This window comes from Saccostrea cucullata, unplaced genomic scaffold (assembly GCF_032062105.1).
Source record: "Saccostrea cucullata isolate Sc308-1 unplaced genomic scaffold, CSIRO_AGI_Scuc_v1 ctg9905, whole genome shotgun sequence".
Taxonomy (NCBI): Eukaryota; Metazoa; Mollusca; class Bivalvia; order Ostreida; family Ostreidae; genus Saccostrea; species Saccostrea cuccullata.
Genome location: NW_026932582.1, coordinates 1 through 24,235, shown reverse-complemented (window position 1 = coordinate 24,235; position 24,235 = coordinate 1). Strand labels below are relative to the sequence as shown.

General features: G+C 32.4%; 2 protein-coding genes across 2 annotated transcripts; both read left to right on the top strand.

The window, feature by feature from the left end:
- Positions 1-2,527: 2,527 nt before the first annotated feature.
- On the top strand, positions 2,528-17,730 carry LOC134235465 (uncharacterized). Its single transcript, XM_062717593.1, has 10 exons — positions 2,528-2,790; positions 7,693-7,860; positions 8,048-8,160; positions 8,265-8,373; positions 9,617-9,706; positions 15,795-15,953; positions 16,050-16,160; positions 16,243-16,284; positions 17,193-17,274; positions 17,381-17,730. Exons 1-10 carry the CDS (start codon positions 2,709-2,711, stop codon positions 17,664-17,666), a joined length of 1,242 nt encoding a protein of 413 aa, XP_062573577.1. The 5' UTR covers positions 2,528-2,708; the 3' UTR covers positions 17,667-17,730.
- On the top strand, positions 17,723-23,951 carry LOC134235467 (uncharacterized). The gene is made up of 7 exons (XM_062717598.1): positions 17,723-18,294; positions 18,699-18,872; positions 22,421-22,542; positions 22,864-23,041; positions 23,324-23,431; positions 23,530-23,694; positions 23,788-23,951. Exons 1-7 carry the CDS (start codon positions 18,219-18,221, stop codon positions 23,949-23,951), a joined length of 987 nt encoding a protein of 328 aa, XP_062573582.1. The 5' UTR covers positions 17,723-18,218.
- The last annotated feature ends 284 nt before the right edge of the window (positions 23,952-24,235 follow it).

The window sequence follows — 24,235 nt, the reverse complement described above, 5'->3', positions numbered from 1 at the left end:
AATATGATGTAGACATAATTGTTCATTTTATAAGGTAGTAATGAATTAAAAGAGACATAGTGTATTATAGGTTCATCGTAAGACCGATGCCCAAAACTACTCTTAGCTAGGTCTCTGTGTATGGTTAAAAAGTCCCATCACATGTACATTGTTACACTGTGGACTGGAAAGATTTCCAACATTATCGACATTGTCATTACATCCATGTAGAAAGTGAACTGTTAGTATAAGTTTGATTTCAGACATATGATTAAAACCAACTTTTTCTAAAATACAGTTTTTATTATGAGCTTTACAAATAAAGACGACATTGTTACAAGCATTTTATGATGGAATCGTAACATATTGTTCACGTAGTCTGTCCAATACTTTTATCATCTTTGACTTAGTGCAGCAAACAGTGAAATAAATAGTTTTGCAATTGAGTTTTATTTTTTTCGCTTTGTCAACAACGCACTAAATTACATTTAATTCATTCTTTAAGAAATGTTCAGGTCTTTCCTTTCTCATTTAGCCTTAAATCTGGCATAATCTTGATAAAATTCATAAAAGAAATGAAGTTCTGTTGTCAATCGAAAGAAACGGATTAAGATTTTTTAAGATATTCATTTTCAACAATATTAACATCACGAAAAATGACTCGTCCAGCGGGGCTGTTGACACTTGAGAGGATTTTGGCTTAGATGTTCAGTATCTAAATATTGTAAGGTTTGTTCATAATTGAAAAGTTTGGGTAAATTTGAAGGAAATGCATGGTGTAGACTTCATCCTTAAATATTGTGAAATGCAAATCTGAACTTCTTTATGATTAAAACTTTTCTCCAATGTTAACAGTATTTATCCTTTGATGGCAGAGTGAGGTTTAAGGAACCAACTGGTTAAATCAGAATTATCCTCTGACGCACGCTATATAGCTTAAAAAGCCTCGACTGGACAACATATATAATGATATACACCAACCTGTATTCTGCAATTGAAGAATCTAAGCATGAACTTGCTTTAACTTCTTTAAATGTCCACTCAAAAATTGAAAGGGAAGCAAGAAACGTTTCATGCAAAAATGGTGAAAGTCTGTTTATCGACGTAAGGCAAATATAAATCAAAAGAGACATCATATACATTTTGTTAATATTGTTTGATCGAATTCCATGACTACGCTAAGTCTAATCTAAGTTAAAAAGTCCAATCACATTAATATACATAACTTATTGGCTTAAAGAGAGACTCTACATTTTCATGTGGTAGTTCCAAAACAATATGTCCATCATTGTTCCATCCTTAGGCTTGAACCACGAGCCAGGGGGCACAAATTTAACATTTCGATAGAGGATTGGGTATTCAACTATTTATTACAATATTAAAACAAATTTCCTTTTAAACGTGCAGGAGTAGAGATGTTCAAAAATGTCAAATAAATTTAATGAATAACCAATTAACTCCCATCCAATAACACTACCCGAAGATGCTTACAGATCTCCAATGATGGTTTTGCTGTTCTTGAGAAGATATTTAAAGATTTTCCCTGGGGAAATGTAAAACTTTGATCGCCTAAAATTAAAACTTAACTAGTAAGAATCAATCTTCTTACGGAGAATCTGACCACTTAGCAAAGATAAGAGAGAGAGAAAGAAAGGAGAAAGAGATCAGAGTGAGAGAAAGAGAGAGAGAGAAATCAGAGAGAGAGGGAGAGAATACGCTATTTGACGATTGTGAGTATCTATTAATATTACTTAAGTATATACATGTACGACCCCTCTCACACTTCAGGGAAATCAACACTTGAAATCCGAATTAAAACTGGGGATTCACCAATGTCATCGGATTCTCCGGACAGACACTAATTCATGTACAGGTGCATAGTATCTGCGCAAAATAAAACTATAAAGAATACAAACAAAGGAAGAGAACATAAAATACCGACCACAGGGATTGTCAAGAGGGGGATCAGGTCCCTAGGAGGAGTAGACATCCCTGTTTACCGGTCACACTCGCCGTGAGTCTAATGAATTTATCAAGTAGACGAAACTTTCTATAGTCAATTTCAATATAAAAAGAGAGACCTAATAATAAATTTTACATACGTTAGCCAAAATGCGACGCAATAATAGGCTACATAGGTTATAGGCTAACAATGTTTTTGTTTTGAACATATTTTATTGACAATATGTCAAAGGGATTGGACACAAGTTCCAAAAACTTAGATAGTCCTCTCCCAACGATGTCATTTAACAACTGTAGAATTAAAGAAATACCGACTTTAATTGAGGTTCTTGAAATTCCTGTAACATCAATTTTTCAGCGAGTAGCATAGAACAAAAGCTTTTAAGATTGATCGTACTCATAGCAAGTTCTTGAGTAGCGAATAAGTTAGAAAACATAAACATCATTAGCATGTGATAGTGGAACATAATTACATATAATGTTTAATGTTGAAGTATGGAAAAGCTGTAGTCATTTCGTTTGATTGTAACTAAGATGATATAAGAAGTCAACAGACATCCGTTGTCTACTTCCATGTATCACGATGTCTCTTTTAAAGTGGAGGGTTTTCCTATAAGGAAGCTAATAACAAAACTTTTATCAAAATCACATCTCTGTATCATATATTAAAAAAAAGGTTGATGTGACTTGTTTGTGATGAAACCTTTGACATAAATTATCGAAGGGATCTTTACCTCATATGCAATTTCAGTATTTCTAGAGGAAACATGTTTTGTCGTTTTTCCACTTGCATCAAAATAGTAATTATTCTGGTGGAATCATTTGAATTAACACATGCTACAATAGAAGGTAAGCTCTGTTTATTATTTTTCCTCAAATTTACCCTTGTATTTGAAACAATACTATTATATCAGTTTGAATTTAACAACAACAACAAAAAAAAAAAAAAAAGTCGTAATGAGAACAGGTTGTAAAGCAATACTGTTTTATTTCCCTTTCTTCGTTTTCTTTTTTCTGATCAAATACTGGAAGTAATTGAATGGTACAACTTTGTTTTTTTCTTCCATAACATCAAGTAATGGAGTTTTATGAAGAGACTTACTTCTACAATTGACGACTGACTTTTACAAATTAGACATAGACAAACTCCATTCACTAATATGTAAATGTCAGCTGTCAAATGTAAAAGTAAGTCTCTTCATAAAACTCCAATAGCATTCTCTTTGTATCTAGTATTCATTAGAAACACTAATCATTGAGACACGATCGGATGATGCTGATAAATATATATATAACAGGAAGTATTACTAGGACTACACATCAAACCATGCATAGATTGATTATGAGATAGAAGGATCGGAAGTTAAAAAAAAAGACTTTAAACTGAAGTGGTTATAACTGTAGTTTTTAAGTTTGATTTTGAATTAAATATGAGGTCAACATAGTTACAATATACTTATCTACCTTATTATTTATATGTGTATCACATTTTTCTTCATTTTTGCATTCTCACAAATTCACAAATTAATTCTTTCTGGGTCTATCATATTTTTGTTATATTCTGAAATCCGTTTTCCTTGAAATGAAATTTGCCAAATGCTTATGAAAAAGGAAATCCGTAACAAAGCAGGAAAGACTTATTATTTGAGAAAAATATTGTAACGAGTTATTACGATACAGTACCTCGTTATAATATTGAGTTCGAATATAAGTATGTAGGTCGTTATATAACGATATACGAACAACTTTTTAACGTGATGACTAACTCTGTTTTATGAGATACGGGTGAAAAAAAAGACCACCAAAACTGACGTTTTTTTTTTTGGAGAAATTCAACTAATTTTAACATATTTTTCACTAATAACACCATATTGCATATGCATTCTATTTTTAAAATCCTGAAGTGGCAATAGAATAGTAAAATGAAATTAAGTGTTTCAGAAATTTTGTTTAGTAGAATTTCTTTTGAAAAAAGAAAATATCATTACACCTTAAATAACTTTCTAAAATACACAATAACAAGAAATTATTACACAACAGACTTTCTAAAATACATGTACATATTTACAAAAAATAATAGTTTTTTATGCTTCAAAATGGTAACAGGGGTATTAATGATCAAATCTAGATTTTGACCTTCTCTTCTATTATATATTTGACAAAAATTTGGCTTTTTTGTTATTTCACATTAATTTTTCAATTCCAATTTTGAAAAATTTTAATATGAAAAAAAATATGAAGCAATAAAATGGTGGGATAGTTGATAGGACTGAAAATCCCATCATTCTCCAATAAGATTCTGAGTTTTAGAACTTCATATCTTTAATTTAGAAGTGGAGATGTCCTTGAGTCCAACATAAGACCATTGAATACTGCTAAGAAATCCCACTAAGTGATATGAAAATATTTTGGATATCATAATTAGAAATGGCAGTAAAAAGTCTGGACTATGTCGTGTCCAGAGTTAAATGTCGTAATGTTACATGAGTTTCATCTTTCCTGGCCCAGTGGTTCTTGAGAAGAAGATTTTTTAAGGTTGTTCCTATATATTTCTATGTAAAACTTTGATCGGCCATATTGGCCCCACCCTACCCCTGGGGGTCATGATTTGAACAAACTTGAATCTACACTACATGAGGATGATTCCACGTGAGTTTCATCTTTCCTGGCCCAGAGGTTCTTGAGAAGATTTTTAAAGATTTTCCCTATATACTCCTATTTAAAAAATGTAGCCCCACCCTACCTCCAGGGGTCATGATTTGAACAAATTTGAATCTACATTACATGAAAATGATTCCACATGAGTTTCATTTTTTCTGGCCCAGTAGTTCTTGAGAAGTAGATTTTTCAAGATTTTCCCTATATACCACAGTACTCCTATGAAAAACTTTGATCGGCCATTTTGGGCCCACCCTACCCCCGTGGGTTATGATTTGAACAAACTTGAATCTACACTACCTGAGGATTCTTCCACATGAGTTTCATCTTTCTTGGCCCAGTAGTTCTTGAGAAGAAGATTTTTTAAAAATGCCATTAATTTTTCACTAATTTATAATTATCTCCCCATGGAAGAGGGTGTGGCCCTTCATTTGAACAAAGTTGAATCCCCTTTACCTAAGGATACTTTGTGGCAAGTTTGGTTAAAATTGGCTAAGTGGTTCTTGAGAAGAAGATGAAAATATGATAGGTTTACGACGACGACAACGACGACAACATACAACGGACAAATTTTGATCAGAAAAGCTCACTTGAGCTAAAAATACTAGATTTTTTTAAGTGACCCTATTAAAATTTTAGTGTTGCACTCCTGATACCTGATATGTATTTCATTTAACAATGTTGTAAAATTTAAAACACATAATAACCCATTACGAGTTATCATTTTGATATTTTTCATTGTTTACGGCAAGTTTTTCATATTTTGAAGACCTTAAAAATGTTTACTCGCAAAGTGTAATATGTATACATTGTATTTAAGAATATATGTAAAATGATTTAAACTATTGCCTGAATTGATTTTATAATTTCTGTAAATTGTTGATAGACATAGTGTTTTGAACATAAATTAGCTATCACTACATCACTGTTTCAACTTATTTTCTAGCAAAGATAGTTAAAACAAGTAAAAGTAATGGTAATTAAAACGCAGTTTTGTTGCACTTCTGACTCCAATATTATAACCATATACCACAAAAATTAATAAAGCAACATCAAGTGATAAAGAAATTGTGCAATATACAGGTAAACTTCGGTATCTGGACACAGGATATGTCGATAACCTGGGATATGTCGACGTCCGTCTGTATATAGTCCAATACTTCATATTTAAAACACATGAAGTATTGAAAATTCGATTTATTTCTGGAATTATTCCAGAAAAAACTAAAACATAAAAACTAGCTTAAATATATATCTAGAAGATAAAATATATTTTATAGCATATTTTTCTTTACAGGACAAACACAGCAACCCACTAGAAAAATCCAAATCTTCAGTTTTCTTTATTTTTATTCTTATTTGATGAGTTATAATTCTCACAAATTTGTTGCACTCCTTATATGGGCCTGTAAAGTAAAATTGTGAAGTGAAGATTACCATAGAACTTGTTCTGTTGTTTCGGTGAAGTTGAGGAGAAATTACATGAATTTCATAACATTTTTTACTATGATTATCTTTAGCATTAATCACAGAAAGATATAAACACCTCTGAATTGATAAAAAAAATATTGACATTTCAAGATGCCACAAAAAGGTGTTTCTCTCCTGACAATTTTAGCATAATTTTTTTGTGCAAATCTATATTGTTAATTGAAATATCATCGAGATAACACTATCTAAAAACATATGTTGCGACATAGAAATCTATTTGCAATGCCTGTATTTTTGTGTGGGTTGATAAGTATGCTTTTGATCGTTTTTTTTAATTCACCTATTACTAACTAATCAAAACTAGTTGCCCTCTTTACAGTGATATAGTTAACTCGTTACATGCATAACGAGATTAAAACGTTATAACTTATAAGAGGTTATCAATTAACTTGTTAATACAGTATATTTTTTTTTACTTTGTCAGATATTAAATCCAAATGATTAATTGTTGTTTTACGTCCTGTCCGAAATTGTTTCACTCGTGTAGAACGTCACCATGTAGCGATGAAGGGCTTCAAATTCAGACCTTTACACGGCACTCAGGGCCATTGAACTTCGTGGGTTTTTTTTTTCGTCCCAAAGCCTATACAGTGACACAGGTACTCAGTTTTAAAGGTCTCCTCCAAAAGACCCGCAACACTCACTTACAACTACCGAGCGCTTGGCGAAGTAACGGTTGCTACTCTTTTATCGACTTAGGACAAGGGTGGATATTCCACCGAATTGAGGCCATATTGTACAGCTGAATGAAGAAACTTGAGGTCAGGGATCGACGTATGGGTTAGAGTGAATTTAAATAATTTCAAAAAGAATTGAAGTAGAACAAATTAATGTTTTTAGCATTGTTCTTTCGAACAATTTTTGGTGGAAATGGTACTGGCTATACGTCTGAAGAAAGTATTTAAATCAGTATTTCCGAAAGCCTCTTACGAAGCTGAACTGTTTTGTTAGTTTGGTTGTAAATAATGTGTTAAAACAATCGTATGGTTAAAACTAGTTTCGAAAGGAGATCACATTCTAAGCACGAAAGCTCTCCAAGAAAATTTCCAAGTTTACTAGTGTTCTACTTAAGTATATATTTCTTGCAATCCGAACATGCTCTATAAAGAATGTTTCGTTTTTGTATCCAAATACAATTTCAGAGAGTATCTTTCTATCACAGTGTGTGCTGACTTATATTAACTCCACTGAACTACAATAGCGTAAATTTTCTAATAGCTATATCTCCTAGACCAATATATGTATTATTTTTGATTTTAAAAAAATATTCCGTTTAACGTTTAACTCACTATAACACAAGCAGAAATGGCAACTGTACACAAGTAACAGAAAGCAAATGAAAACTGTTATATTACTGAAAGTAACTTAAATCAGGTTCATACTACTGTAGCGATGTTGGATGGATGTTTGGTAGAAGCATTCTGAATTCATGGTCAAAGGCAGTGAGGATTGTTGACAGTGGAAGAAACCTTTAGAATATTTTGTCAATAAAAATATCCTGTCTATATTTGTACACTGGAAGGGATATATTTTTAGTGTGTATATTGATTGATTGTTTGTTAGTGACAGTATCCATGTTGATGTTTTTAATTGGTATTGCAGTCTCCTTAGTCACCAGAACATGGCCAGAAGCTGCAGATCATTGTCTCCTATTTGGATCAAACAACACAGGAGATGTCAGCATAGACAAGATCAACATTCCTAGGACATTGTCGGACGGTGTATACTGGATAGGAGGAATAGTCAAATCAGCCTGGTTTGAATTTCATGGTATTGTTAATTTGCATATATATATAGACAAAATTTATCGAAAATGTTTTATAAATTTTTTGATATCTTAAATGGTTAAATAAATATTTTGATAATCCTGCTAAATAATGTTATAAGTTTCTCGTCTGACTTTTCGTAAGTGATTTATGATCAACTGAGTAATAACCGTTGTCGTATAATTTCACAGGTAACTGTTCTTTGAATGTTACGGGCCTCAATGGAACTTCTCTATATAATTCTATTGATAGTATCCTTGATTGTTACTTAAAATGCAGAGATTCTGGAAACTTTGCGATAGTGGTGAGTTATGCATGGCTGTTTAATATAGTTACATGTATAAGTCATAATATTCTGTTAAATTTTAGCACAGAATTTACTTATTTGGTGTACTTTAAATTTGTCAGGATCAAACGTGCTATTGCTTTCTCTCACCTCCCAGTAGTGGCCAGCGCGGTAATTTACAAAGGGTTTTCCATTACTTTGTGATTAATAGAAATCCATCAAAAATAAAGGGTAGGTATTAATAATGAAATAAAATGAATGATATATATTTTAATTTTAAATCAAAATAAATTATGCTTTTTAATAAAACCTATTGAGTCTGGTCATTTTCCTGCGAAAGAGAATGCTATTATCCTATGTTAAAGGATGAAGTTTCTCATAAACTTAAATTAAGTACCTATTTTCTTATCAATATTTTATAATAAACAAATTAATTACATTCTTCATCTAGTAGCTTGTCTTAAAAAATTGAGTCGAAATGAAATTTACATTCCATAGGCAAATATATTGTGTATAAGGATAATAAGATACCTAATAAAAACCATTATGTAGTAAATTCTTTGGTTAAAAGGGGATTCATACTTGATCTTTATATTTAAAAAAATTAAATGATCAAACTCCCCTTCCCCTGGGTCTCAAGTTCAAATTTATCAAGTCACAAATTAATTACTTCAGTATGTAAATTAAGGAATAACCATCTTCTAATTTGGTATTTTCGACCGTTAATGCTGATTTAACGGTCGCAAACAGAGTTTTACTGGTATTTGCGACCGTTAATGCTGATTTAACGGTCGCAAGCAGAGTTTTACCGGCGACGCGTAAGCGGAGCCGGTAAAACGGATGTTTGCGACCGTTAAATCAGCATTAACGGTCGCAAATACCAAATTAAAAATCAGTTATTCCGATTCTAATGCAATCCATACATTTTGTTTGTTGTTTACGTCTTATTTTGACAAATTTTATAATATAAAATACGTCATGGGGCATTGTGTTTCAATTTGAAATCATATGAAAAGTAAACCGGATACCTATATTAAATTTGATATTGATTTAAAGAAGAGGCCATGAACATACTAATTACCGTTTTCTGAGAGACTGTAGGCAATCTGGATACATTTTCTTCGTCGAATATGAAGAAAACTCCCATACTCATGACTGGTTTTCTTAATTTTTTCATTGAAGATGACAGTTTAAAATACAGTTTTTCCATCTTGTTTACCTACAAATTATGCCCCGAAACACCTTATTTGACCAAGCTAAAGTTGTAAAGCATCAATAAAGGAATTTATTTCTCAAATTTGATAAATCTGTAGGCACCTTTCAAATACTAGATCTGGACCTTAAGTATTAGTATTTTACAAAATGTGTTGTCAGTTTTAAGAAAAAAATTGGTTTTAAAATAGCGATAAAGAGTAAACTAGAAATTGTTTTACATTTCAAAAACAGTAGTTGGTCATATCAGTTTTTTTTGCAGGAAGTATTAGAGGTGATTGCGTGGCTTTCACAAATAAAGCAGAAGATTTCCATGAAGTGTTAGATTGTAAAACAAGACTTCCTCCACTTTGTAAGTAACTATTTAAAATGCAGTTTTGTTTTAAAAAAAGGAAAATACTTTTTATTGCTTGTTCAACGAAGCTCTTTTAATTATTGTCAAAATTAAAATCTTGAAAATGTTCTTTTCAATATTGCTTTACCTCTATGATGATATTTTGATATAACCTCAATCGAGACTCGCTCTTGGGAAAATATCTGATAGTACAGAAATGCATTCATTTCATAAAATTATTATAATTATAAATCAGAATGTTTTTCATTCAAAAGTAATGCTTAATACAACACGAGACCAAAATTAATTGCATGTAAATTCCAATTCATAAAACAACCCTGATTTCTGTTTACTAACATTTCATTGCTTTTGAACATTCTCCTTGAGAAATACTGCAGGTATCACCTTATTCTGAAAATTAACTGGATTAACTGCACATCTTCATATGAAATCATAATTTTAAAAAATCAATTATTTATAATTTTTCTGTGAAAGCTATTCATGAATGTATATTTCATTTTATTTTCTACACTCATTTTTATCTGTCAGTAAATATTATTTATACAGGACCACATTACCGTATTAGTGAATAAAATTATATAGTATGTGCTTTTGAAAATGGAATTTTATCATAAAATGATGCAGTATACGTAATATTTACCATGTGTGTGGAACAAATTTAAAAAAAATTGCAAATGTCTTGTAGAAATTTTCAAGACAATTGAGGATGAGGGCAGCTGGAAAATTTTGGCAATAAATAATGGGTTCTCAAAAATTAATGTTGAAAATAAATAATATGTCCTCAACTGTCAAGAAAAGAAATAAGATATGTCCTTGTCTGGTGGTACTACCCACTCCCCCTCCCCTTCACAACATAGAGTTAAAGTTTGGCAGTTTTCACTCATTTCCTATATTCATTATTTATTCATTTACTTATTGTGTTTGCCAATGTTTTTTTTTCTGTGAAGAAATGAATAAATAATCTGTCCCTTATCTTGCTTGAAAGAACAAGCTAATTCAGAAAATTTGTGTCCCCCGCTTACGGAAAAAGTCAGTAAACCATCAGTTCGGGGGGAGGGGGGTCGGATCACCCTGACTGAATTTGTAGAATTATTAAATGTATACATGTATATACTGAAGCAAATAAAATATGCCAATATGGATATAAAAATTTGATTGCTTATTCTCTATGATGTGTATAGAAGATTCTTTTTATATGGAATATTTATCACATGTAATGATGATTTTATGAGTTTGTACAAGCCAGACCTCATAAATTTTTCATTTCACATGCTGAATACTATCATTTAGTAAAAAAAAAAAGGGGGGGGGGGGTATTTCTGGATCATCTGGGATACGAACCCGTCCCCTCACACATAGAAAGCGAGAGACATACCACCACACCGCTTCATCTGGAGGACTTTATATTCTTATTACATCTATTAGAACTGTTTAATAAAAGCATAGACCTAAAACTAGGTCTATGATAAAAGTTAAATTAGACACCATGCATCTATACTTATAAATTAACAAATTTTGCAAATAAACTCTGAAACGACTGCACAAGAGTTCTTACTCAAGCCTGTAGGAATACACTAGGTATAAGATGATGTCCGTAAACTATATTCAGATTTCACTTGCATAGTAATTATCGTAAATTTAATTAAAAGTCTACTTTCACTTTCGGTTAACAGCCTCGAAATAGCACTAAAGAGAGTAAAGTGGTGGCGGATCTAAGCATTTAAAAAAATGACGACAAGCAAGCGATTTATTTCATAAAACATCATTAATGAATTATTCAATCAAAACTTGATTTAAGTGATATGAAAGAAATAAGCTCTGATCATTGATTAAAAAACAAAATGTGCAAATCCTTTCCGTTTATGTCCGATCTCGCTATTTATTGAGAGTTCTAGAAAGTCAGGTGGCATCGAACCCGATTTAAAAAGGAAAATCGAGGCGATTGTTAATCATCAATCGCAACTTCTCGGGCCTTTCTGACTAGCGGAAAAACGACCTCGAATGTATATGGTAGACGCCATGACAACCCTCCTTTTTCACGATCTTTGAAATAAATGCATGGAGACCTTTTATCTGTGTAATATGGAGTTTAACTTTATTCAATGTAAAGATATTACCTAAATGTATACAATAGAAGGGACTTCTAACTAAGTCTATCCTATATATGAATAAACAGGAAATGTATAAATTTTTAACATCCGGTGATGTTAATACTTTCGATGTTGTTTTTCCGGGGGGGGGGGGGGGGGGGGGGGTCCGGAGGACACCCTCTAGATCCCTGCATGTACAAAATAAAGTTTCTTTATAACATGTAAGAAAAAGAGGCCTTTGATGAAAATTATATTTGTAGAAGTAAAGGAAAACAACAAAAGAGAGTGTATCTAAGGAATATTTTTAAATTTTGTATGAGTTATTGGTGTGTGAATCACACAGACTTGTCACGTAGGCATATTTCATGAAGCGCGCTAGCGCTTCATGAAATATATGCCTACGTGCAAGTCTGTGTGATTCACACACCAATAATTCACACTAAACTTAAAAACATTCCTTATATTTACACTTCATGTTTTTGGAAGCACCAAAAATATGCTCAATATTTAATTTCTCGGTGCTCTATATCGTTTTACTTTTACTAACGCCGCTGTAGCCTCATTGTGACGCCACGTTAGCGCATGTTTCTCCGTGTATATTTCTACGCGTGAGTATACACGAAAATGGTTTTCAAATCAATTTCACAGTTGGCTTACTAGAAAAACACAGCAAATGTAAATATTTCTAATTATCATTTATTTTCTCCTCTTAAACTAATTGTGGAACTTTGAAATATTTCGTCATGCTGTAGGCCTATTCCTGTGTAATAAATCTAAGATAGTTTTTAGCTCACCTGAGCGGAAGGCTCAAGTGAGCTTTTCTGATCACATTTTGTCCGTCGTCCGTCCGTCTAGCTGTCCGTCCGTCCGTCTGTAAACTTTTCACATTTTCGACTTCTTCTCAAGAACCAATGGGCCAATTTTAACCAAACTTGGTACAAAGCATCCTTGGGTAAAGGGGAGTTTAAATTGTTAAAATGAAGGGCCAAGTCCCCTTACAAGGGGAGATAATCAAGAAAAGACAAAAATAGGGTGGGGCCACTAAAAAATCTTCTTCTCAAGAACCACTGGGCCAGGAAAGCTGAAACTTATGTGGGAGCATCCTTGGGTAGTGTTGATATTAAATTCTTAAAATAGTGACCCCCGGGGGGTAGGTTGGGGCCACAATAGGGAATCCAAGTTTTACATAGAAATATATAGAACAAATCTTTAAAAATCTTCTTCTTGGAAACCACTGGGCCAGGAAAGCTGAAACTTATGTGGAAGCATCCTTGGGTAGTGTAGATATTAAATTGTTAAAATCATGACCCCCCGGGGGTAGGGCGGGGCCACAATAGGAAATCCAAGTTTTACATAGAAATATATAGAACAAATACTTAAAAATCTTCTTCTCAAGAACCACTGGGCCAGGAAAGCTGAAACTTATATGGAAGCATCCTTGGGTAGTGTAGATATTAAATTGTTAAAATCATGACCCCCGGGGGTAGGGCGGGACCACAATAGGAAATCCAAGTTTTACATAGAAATATATAGTACAAGTCTTTAAAAAATCTTCTTCTCACGAACCACTGGGCCAGGGAAGCTGAAACTTTTGTGGAAGCATCTTTGGGTAGTGTAGATATTAAATTGTTAAAATCATGACCCCCAGGGGTAGGGTGGGGCCACAATAGGGAATCCAAGTTTTGCATAGAAATATATAGAACAAATCTTTAAAAATCTTCTTCTCAAGAACCACTGGGCCAGGAAAGCTGAAACTTATGTGGGAGCATCCTTGGGTAGTGTAGATATGAAATTGTTAAAATCATGACCCCCCGGGGTAGGGCGGGGCCACAATAGGGAATCCAAGTTTTACATAGAAATATATAGAATAAATCTTTAAAAATCTTCTTCTTGGAAACCACTGGGCCAGGGAAGCTGAAACTTATATGGAAGCATCCTCTGGTAGTGTAGATATGAAATTGTTAAAATCATGACCCCCGGGGGTAGGGCGGGGCCACAATAGGGAATCCAAGTTTTACATAGAAATATATAGAACAAATCTTTAAAAATCTTCTTCTCAAGAACCACTGGTCCTCAAAAGCTGAAACTCATATGGTAGTGTAGATATTAAATTCTTAAAATCATGACCCCCGGGGGTAGGGCGGGGCCACAATAGGAAATCCAAGTTTTACATAGAAATATATAGAACAAATCTTTAAAAATCTTCTTCTCAAGAACTACTGGGCCAGGAAAGCTGAAACTTATATGGAAGCATCCTTGGGTAGTGTAGATATTAAATTGTTAAAATCATGACCCCCGGGGGTAGAATGGACAATAGGGAATCCAAGTTTTACATAGAAATATATAGAACAAATCTTTAAAAATCTTCTTCTCAAGAACCACTGGGCCAGGAAAGCTGAAACTTATGTGGAAGCATCCTTGGGTAGTGTAGATTCTAAAGTATTCAAATAAAAAAAGGGAACGGGGTTGTTGGGCATGATAGGTATAGCAAGAGGGGGAATCTGGTAAAAATCTGCATCACCCAAGTTACTCAGGTGAGCGATGTGACCCATGGGCCTCTTGTTAGAAAATAGTTCTAGCTGTTAGCAGTAAAAAATAAAATGATTTTTTTCCGCGCTTGCGCGGGATTTCAGTTAGTTGTGTAAAATTTAGACATTATCGAACGCGAGTATATACAGGTATGTGACTTTATGTTTGCAAATAATTCCCACAAGTAACAAGCAGTTCCGTGGTCTAGTGGTATGTCTCTCGTTACATGTATGAGAGGTCCAGGGTTCGATTCTCGGACGTTCCTTTTTCTTTTTTTTCCCGAAATACTTTTTTTTACTAAATGATAGTATTCAGCATGTGAAATGAAATTTATGAGGTCTGGCTTGAACAAATTCATAAAATCCTCATTATAGTGTGATAAAATTTCCGTATAAAAAAGAATCTTCTATACACATCATAGAGAATAAGCAATCAAATCTTTACATCCATATTGGCATATTTTATTTGCTTCAGTATAAATGTATACATTTAATAATTCTACAAACTCAGTAAGGGGAATACGACCGCACCCCCTACCCCGAACTGCGCATGGTTTACTTTTTCCCTAAGCGGGGGACACAGATTTTCTGAATTAGCTTGTTTTTTTTATTTATTGATAAGTTCAACATTTGATTTCGATAAACAAATCAGAGCAATGCATGAACACTTTAGTCAACTTATGTGTCATTTTCATAAACGAGATAGCCAAGGACCTATATACTAATACTAGTAGTTAGTATTTCAGTCCCTGAGATAGCTGCATTTCTTAAATTATTTTTAGCCGGGCTTATTGCTCAAAGAGCAATTGCCGGCTTATGTGATCCTGTTCAAGGCAGGATGTTGACCTCATAGTCGCCATTTTAAAGTTACGTGCAAAAATATAGTTCTATACTCTCAACCGCTTTTGAGATAATACAAACGCTCAATAAAGCAACAAAAATAAAACGAATTTTTATATATATAAATAAACATTAGTAGTAATGACTTTGAAAACTTCAGTCCGAAGTCAAAGAACATAGTTCATTAGCGTAAGGATTTTTGATAATCAGTGTTATCGTAGTTCTCTACGCATACGAGGTAAAACAGGAGAGGGAACCAGGCTGGCCTGTTTGTTTACATTCAGCTGCGGTACCAGATTAATTTTGATTCTGACAAAATCGGACCGTGGTATTAGGATTGAAAAACTCACTGTCAGTGTCTTATCATTTATATTGATAGTTTTAAAATAATTTTTTCATCAGAATATAAACGTGATTCGTGTAAGAAATTCATTCTACTCTGTAAATGAGCCCGGCTCTCTTTACTTCTGAGTACTTTGATTACTATACATGCTTTATTTCTATTCTAAGAATTAATTTTTTTGTTATTAAGTTGTAAGTACTAGTATATTGAACTTCATTTATGCCATGTAATATTTCCTGTGAAATTGTCTCACAATGCAATAAAACGCTAACATACCTCAATAGGTGATGGAATTAGTAATTCTAGTTCTTCGTGGGAATCAGCAGTAAATAATTGCTCTGGCGTGGTTCTGTCAAGCTTTACTGTGAATTACGAAAACATCGCTTCAGGAGGGTCCTGGTGGACTGGAATTGCACGAAGAAGTATCAGGCAATGGACTGAAGGTAGCCAGAAGGTGTACATAAAATTTATTTCCAATTTGAAGCTGCATTAATCGACTCGTTTAGTACCAATTCACGTTTAATTTTTCGTATTGGTAGGGTCAAACAGCGTGGCGTTGTTTGGGTGTCTTGCTCTGAATAGAACAGGAAATGTGACTTCCTTGCAGGAGATACTCTGTGATACGACATTGCAATCGCTCTGCATAAAAGGTATATATTTCCTAAAAAATAAATAAAAAAGGATTCAAAAGAAATCAAACTTTTTGTGTAAAGAGTTTTTTTCCTTTTGTAGGATCAATTACAAAAGAAATAGAGACGAAAAACTCCAATGATGGTAAGTATTAAGGAGGAAGTTTTGAGGCTGAGTCTGGTTTTACCCCTGGATATTTACTCGCTGCTCCCATCTGGCTTTAAGCATAATGTACCAGGCGAAAGAAACTAATATTACTATTCCACTGTGACCGAACGATTTTACGATCTTAATCCTTGAATTGTAATACTCAGCAATTAATTAAAAAAAGAAAAATTAATAAACAATACATTTACTATATGATAACAGAGTTTTTGTATACAAGGTTTATTGGTATATATTTACATCCACTGAATATTTTCTCCTTTATTTCTTAGTTCCTATCATATAAACTACAGTAGGCATAGATTTCAATCAGTGGCTGAAAACAGATTTATATTAATACAATAATTAATCTTTTTTATTCCATTTATTGATTATTTAAACATATAAATATAAAAATAAAACGTCTTTCTTTGTTATTACTGATCTGATTTGAGAAAAATTTACATAACCCGCTGTTATGTATTTTTTCACCTCAAAATAACAAAGAAAGCATTTTATTGTTTAAATAATGTAAAAATAGCAGTTTAAGGAAACAATAATAACATTTTAAAGCTTTAATTGTTCGACCACTATACTACCGGGTATGTGTGCTGTAAAAGACGAAACATTGGTAGTTTGTTTCCATTGTTTTCAAATTTGATTTTGTTTATCAATTTAATGAGTGGCTTAATATATGGCTTTTTCTTTCGGGCATTTTAATACTTTTTATTGCATTTATTTTATTTCAAAATATTCAGATATAAAAGCCACTAATATTCATTACTATTTTAACATTTTTTAATTGATTTAACTAGTTAACTAAAAAATGAGGATGTAATAAACCATGGTATAAACAGATTTTTAAATTTGTTTATGAAGAATTTTACTTCAATAAATTAATATTGCAGATATGATCGTAGCAATAAGTGTGACCGCTACATCTGTATTTATTGTGCTTTTAATATTCCTTAGTGTGGTTCTTTGGAAAATGTAAGTTTTCAGAAATTTCAAAAAATTTTCAATGAAATTCACTTAATTTACAATGAAGTATCAACACAAATTAATTTCGTGAAATTATTGTTATAATTTCTACTAGAAAAAATAACAAAAAATCCAATATTGTCCGCATACCTTCTGTGCACAACCAGAATTATGAAGGCGAGAGGGAGGATGATATTATCCCACCAGTGTATGCTGAGCTTGAAAGGCAAAACATTTACAGTGGCGTATCCTCCAGCAACCAGAACGGCAGAGCAGACCATATTTACGATCACACCAAAATCCAGAGTATGGGCCGCACTCTGGTGGTCCCTGGCGACCTCTATGATTCTGTGAACAATGTTAATTGTGACAAAGATTACGACAATTTACAAACGATATAGCTGAAATACACACTGTTTTTACAAACGCAAATATAGTTCATTATCTAGCACACGTTTTTAATTTAGCATACGTTTCTTATTTTACATGTTAATTCACAGCATAACTCATGATACTGTACAAAAACCTAGTGAATTGAAATATGTACAAGTACTTTAGAAATATTTAAAATTTTGTTCTGGCATTTTGGGTAGAAATCCGTATTTTTCTTATCAAATGTATGTGATTGTGTGCAAAGCAAATGGTTCCTATGTAGATTTTCCGATAAAATTGCATGTTAAAAGCCTTAATCATATATGTGGCTTACCTAAATTGTATCCTTTTGTTTTTATGTCTTAAATAGAAAGACAAATTTACAATTCATGAGTGTACTTTTCTTTAAATGGTTTGGATTTGCTTGACTTCATTTACAAATGCCTTGTCTTTAAGATTTTAAAAACAATAAAATGCAAATAGAAAAAGTAATAAAATATCCTCTTAAAAGATTGGTCCATCCTTAGTTTATATATTTTACTGAGCCGTTGACCTCAAACTATACTCATGGTACATTGAAGATGTTCGTCAAGAGAAAAGCATTGCCCTGCGCTGTTATCTTTATACGGTTGATTCTAGTTTTTACCCAGAATGAAGGTAAGAATTTGTCAAACATTTTATTTTTGATATATTTGAACTTTACATTTTAATTATCAGTACCTCTTGATTGTTCAAATGAATCGAACTTTTTATTTTTTTTTCTTAAAAAAAAAACAACATTGATCGACTGTAACATTTGAACAAGCTTTTTCAGGTGAAGTATTTACCTTTAAAGTGACAATTAAATTTTGAAATTCTGCTTTAGAGTTCAACATTTTTATGCCTTATTTAATCCAAGATACCTATGTGATTTTGCTATAACATTTACTTCTAATTTATAATTTAGTTTGAACCTTCTGTAAAAAACAAAAATTTTTTTATATACATTATCGAATGAATTAATAATCACTACATCAAAATTATAATCAAATGCAACTTACAAACTTTGCTTTCATTATTAGTTGTGAACTGGAAATCTTCGTGGAGTTCTGCTAATTCCCTGTGTGAGTTGGCAGGTTCCATGCTGACAGGGGAGGTAACAGCAGAAAAAATAGACATCACTGACATCACCAATGAGGAACAGCCATACTGGATTGGAGCGGTTTCACTCCACACTCCGTGGTTTGATGTTTTCAGTAAGAAATAATATACACCATTTTTAAGATTTAAAAGAAAGATTATAAACATTAAAAAAAGCGGTAAAACTAGGACAACGCAATTTTGAATACTACTATTTTTTTTATTCCGAAAGTAGAATTTGTTCAAAACTTTGAAAAAGTTTGTTGTGGTCTTCAACTTCATGTTTTTATATTCATCAATTGATAATGGTAACTTTCATTCATATGTCGATTCGATATATCCCAGTGAACCTGGAATAAAATACACCGCAGATCCCACACCTGTATATATTTAGTAAAGCAATAAAATATGGCAAACGAGATTTCAATTTTTCCATTCAAAACCATTTTATGAAGCAATATCCTGCAATCACAAGTCTGCATATGATGTTTAAATTTTCCAGCTTATGCGATACTGAAGGATATGGTCAATTTTTAACCAAAGGTTTACAATTGATAATAGTCTGCATTCATTCATATGTTCGTGTTAATGACCTTGTTAGAGAATATATACACGGTATGAAACCTTCAGAAATCCTAAAGTTACCGTCCGATCAATGAAATATATGAAGAGATAACGAACAATACATAGGACACGCGGCATGTGTACATGTATCCGATAAACGGATATTTTTTCTAACTATTCCACCACTGGAATTTCCAGAATCGACCAACAGATGGCAAACGACGTCACGGCGTCACTGTATATATTTTCCATCGTTCTTAGAGAGTTATTTTGTGCAAGCTGATATCACAAATTCTTTCCCTGCATTTGGAAACGTTTATATTATATTACTGATGCAAAATACTTTAGTGTTTACTTCCTTTAAAGGCAATTATTGAGTGATTCACCGTTTCAACATTTTAACCAGCATTTCTACACTACTTGATCAGATTTATGTTGTACGTTACATGCGGATTAAACCACATTGTAAAGCTAACTTCTATGAATTAAATACATGTAAAGTTTGTCCTTTTAACATTTCCTTTTTATTCTTCTTTTAATTGTTTAAGTTGTGTTATGGATGAAATTATTTTTTTCCTTGTGAATATATACATAAATGGACTGTATGAAACCAATCTTTCCAGATGCATGAACATTTGCATCCCCGTTTCAGATGCACACAGAAACCAGTGTCTTCCTTCTTTCCACAAAGGCCTAAATATGTTTTTTTTTAAATTTCATTCTCTATATGGTTTTTGAGAGAAAAATTAATGAACACATTACTTCTGTTTACTTCAGTGCAATAAATACACTCCAACAAAATGTGTATTTTTAATTATATCCATCTTTTAAAACGTTTACAATGCATGATTAATGAAACATATGAAGAAATAATATAATACATAGGGTAATGTAGCTTTCAATTTAGATCAAAGGGTCACTCCACTTGCCCCGCTCCTCCCCTAAAAAAAACAAACAAACAAACTTACTCAACTCTTTAGTATGCAGTTTAGAGATAATTCTTCTGTAAGTTTAATAAAATCAAGGATTTCATTTACACAAGGTTTTCAAAATAAAAAGTAAGGACATATTTCAAACCTACAAAAATATTGCGGTTAATCACTCCTCATGCCATTTTTAAAAAGCTGGATTTGTATTGTTTAATTTTTTTTACGTCAAACGCTGTTTGTTATTTCCAATTTTTCATTCTAATAATTGATGAGCCTTTTGTGGATTTTTTTATGCCTGGAAACCTCCTTAGAATATAAGAAAACGAAAGGAAAAAACCCTTAAAACTGAATGACCTTTGCCTGAACTAAGGTAGATTCTATCCAGGTGTTTCACTTTAATTTTCTTTCCTTTGTAAACCATAGAGACTATCAAAGAATTTATGCAATAGCAGGAAAAAATTACTTTCCTCAAATAACTAAATAAGCAACATTGAAGTAAAAAAAAAATTAATTTGCCAAGGAGTAAAATTTTGTTCAGGCTAATTCCAACATTCAGAAAGTTAAAAATTTTGAATAAAAATGTCTCAAATTTTAAACTTCGAATATAAAGGCTAAAATTATTGTGACTTCTAGTGTTTTAAAGGCCATTGGTGAATTTCAAATAAAACGCGTAAATATGACAATATTTAACTATATAAATATCATTATTAATATTTTTCAGTTTTAACAATTTTTTAGATAACAAAAGCGTACATTTGAACTCGTATACCAAAAGTTTTACAGTTCATACACAATTAACATCAAATTCAATTCTAAACAAATATTTCTATGCCTTGGTAAGAAACCCCTTTGAATGATATAAAAATGTGTTTAATTTTACAGATTGCAATAAAGCTTTCTTCAAAAAGAAGGATATAAGTTTTTTTTCAGGAAAAATGACAACATTCCTCCTGTATCTGACTGTACACACGTGTGTAATAGGAGCGTGTTAAGCCTGAAGTAAAACAGCATTAAGATTTTACGATATCCGAGGGTTGACATTCAAAATGTCCGGAAAACATACCACAAAAATCAGCGAACAAATAAGTAAACATTTTAACCGCAATAGTGATCTAACTTAAGGTCAAGAAGTCAAGCTTTAATTGTGGTCGTACACATGAATCAATCCTTTGTTCATTCCATTAGATAGGTCCGGTTTTTTGGTCCAAAAGTTACTAATTGTAGATTCGTCAGTCATTGGTAAAGCCTAGGTGGTGTGAGTGAAAACACATTTTTTTTAATTAAATGATTACCCGGTAGACATACCTGTTGCATGTTGCCTGCATGGAGATTTGCATTTCGTACCCTATACATTTTCGAGTTGTGAGATCCTCAAGTAATCATAGAGTATCCTACAACACATGTTATTAACAATATAACTCTGTTAAAAAAATTCTTTCTTAACCTTTCTTTTCAAAATACGATATTCAGTAATATTTGAATTTTTTTGTGACATCTATCCACATCGTTATACATAGATGACACATGTTGTCTTTTACATTTTTTATTTCTTGTGCAAACAGGCTGAAATAAAGTACCCCGGTACATGTATGTCAGAAAAATGTTTTTAATCATGCATTTTTCCAAATGGGTATGATACACCTTTTATAAATTCTCTTTTTAAAATCAAACCATCCTTCATCTTTTTCTCTGTGGTAGTTTATAAAATAAATATATTCTAAAGGTATAGTCTACACCAATATTTAAAAACTAATTTAGGATACCTGAAAAATGTAGATAGTTTCATTTTCTATTTTCTCATGTATACTGATATTTTTTTAAAAGTTATTTTCTGTATGAAGTATTAGGGGGTAATGGAAGCTCAAAAGTCCATTAAACGATACAAATCAGAAGCGAAGTAAATACGGACCTCAAAACGTTTAAAGGTGGATCAGGTGCCATGCGGGTATGATAATTCCCCTGCCGACCGGTCACACCCGCCGTGTTCCCCTTGTCATGATCTTAAAATCAGTCTTTAAATAATAGTCTAACAAATAGAATGAAAAATGTCAGTCAGAATTTGACTAAATGATAGATTGTTATTGTCATTGCCAATCGCTTAAATATATACTTAATGTATTCATACAGTCAAGTACATTTAATAATCTTTATTTTATCAATTATTTTTACAGCATGTAAGGTAGTGACCCAGAGGGATTTCATAAAAAAAGTTAACATCCAAGTGAATGACAATAACCGGCCTGTACATCAATGCTTTCAAGAATGTGAACAGTACAGAGTGTTTGGTTTGTCTGTGAGTTCTTCAAAGATATCTTGTGTTTTTATCAGCGAACACCCTCCTTAACGTCTTAAAGTCAAAGAAAAAAGTCCAATTCTTAGCCTAATGAGGAATTCAAAATTTAACCAAAAAATGGACCGTTTTCAATATTTATAGTTTGGATTCTGTTTTTAGTTTCTATTGTCAAGATTTAATCTTTAAAATTGACTTCAGCATATGCACGTGTAAAGAATAGTGGATAGAATTGATAAAAAAAAATTTTGAAATATATAAACGGTTTACTTCTTTCCAACAAAGTCAATATGGTTCAGAAGGGAATTAGTATTGATTTTGTAGACAAATGCATGCTTTTGTTTCAACAAACTACAAATCTCTGGGGACCTTTGCCAAAATAGAAGAGTGTCACCTACCTCTTTTGATGTGTATGGATACTCCAACAGTGCGGGGATCGACCAGGCCGCTGTAGTACAGTATGACACAAATTCTCTGAACCCAAGACCCTTTCCTTACAATGGTATGACTTTATATAGACAGGGATAAACTAAAAAAAAAATAATTACTACAACCTAATGATAAAAATAAGATAATTTAAATGATAAAGCTCGATATTCATCTTTAAAAACGATAAGATGCTAGGAAATTGTAACAATAATTATATTTGTTTCCCTATAAAAACACCAGAACTGAATCAAAATGTCTTTTAATAAGATTGAGTATACTTAAGTAAAAATTTTATAACAGGAATTGTAATCAAATAATCATTGTATTAACGACTCTTCAATTTTGTGATTTTCAGGTACAGGTACCGGAGATTGTGTAGCAGCCATACTTGTTCCGGGAGAATCTTTGTCTTCTAGATCTTCTCACAAATTATTGCCCTGTGATAGCCGGCTACCATACATTTGTAAGCTGTTTTATTGAATTACTTGATTTACATAGTAACATTAATAAAATACTCGGGAAAATGTTTTTATAATACTTATTATAATAACTGATTAATAGGTAATGGTCAGCTTGTCTCTGGGCCTGTTGACTGGGCGGACGCAGTCCTACAGTGTGACGTTGTGCTGAGCTCTGTCCACCAAGGACTCTACTCCATGGATGTACAGAGTACAACTGTAGCATGGACCGGGATTTCACGTCGCAGTGACCTCTACTGGACGGCCGGTTAGGACACTCTTACAGAACTGTTATTTAATATATCAAAATACCAGTAGTATTTTATTCAAAAGAAAATCATATGGAAATGTCATTTTGTAGATGTTGCCTTAAATGAAAATTCTCTTTTCAACTGTTTGGCCGTAAGGATAATTGCAAACGGTGAAGCGTCCATCTCCAAGAAAGACTGCAAAGAAGAGTTACCATTTCTCTGCAAAAAGGGTACGAAAGCAGTTTCCTGCATACCAATTTTTTTTAATTGTTAATATGTTGAATATTAGAAAACATATACAGCAAAACTCGTTTAGTAAGAACACGGATATAGTTAATTTACAGATATAGCGAAGTTATCTAATATCCACAGCTATATATATTTAACGAATTCCTTATACGGATATAACGAATTACAGATATAGCGAAGTAATTTTATTGGTCCCTGTGACTTCGTTATAACCGTGTTTTACTGTATATGTAGCTTTTAATGATGTCTCATATCCACGCTAGTTCTGTTCACGTTTATTCAAGCAAGATTAATACAGCCGATTTTTAC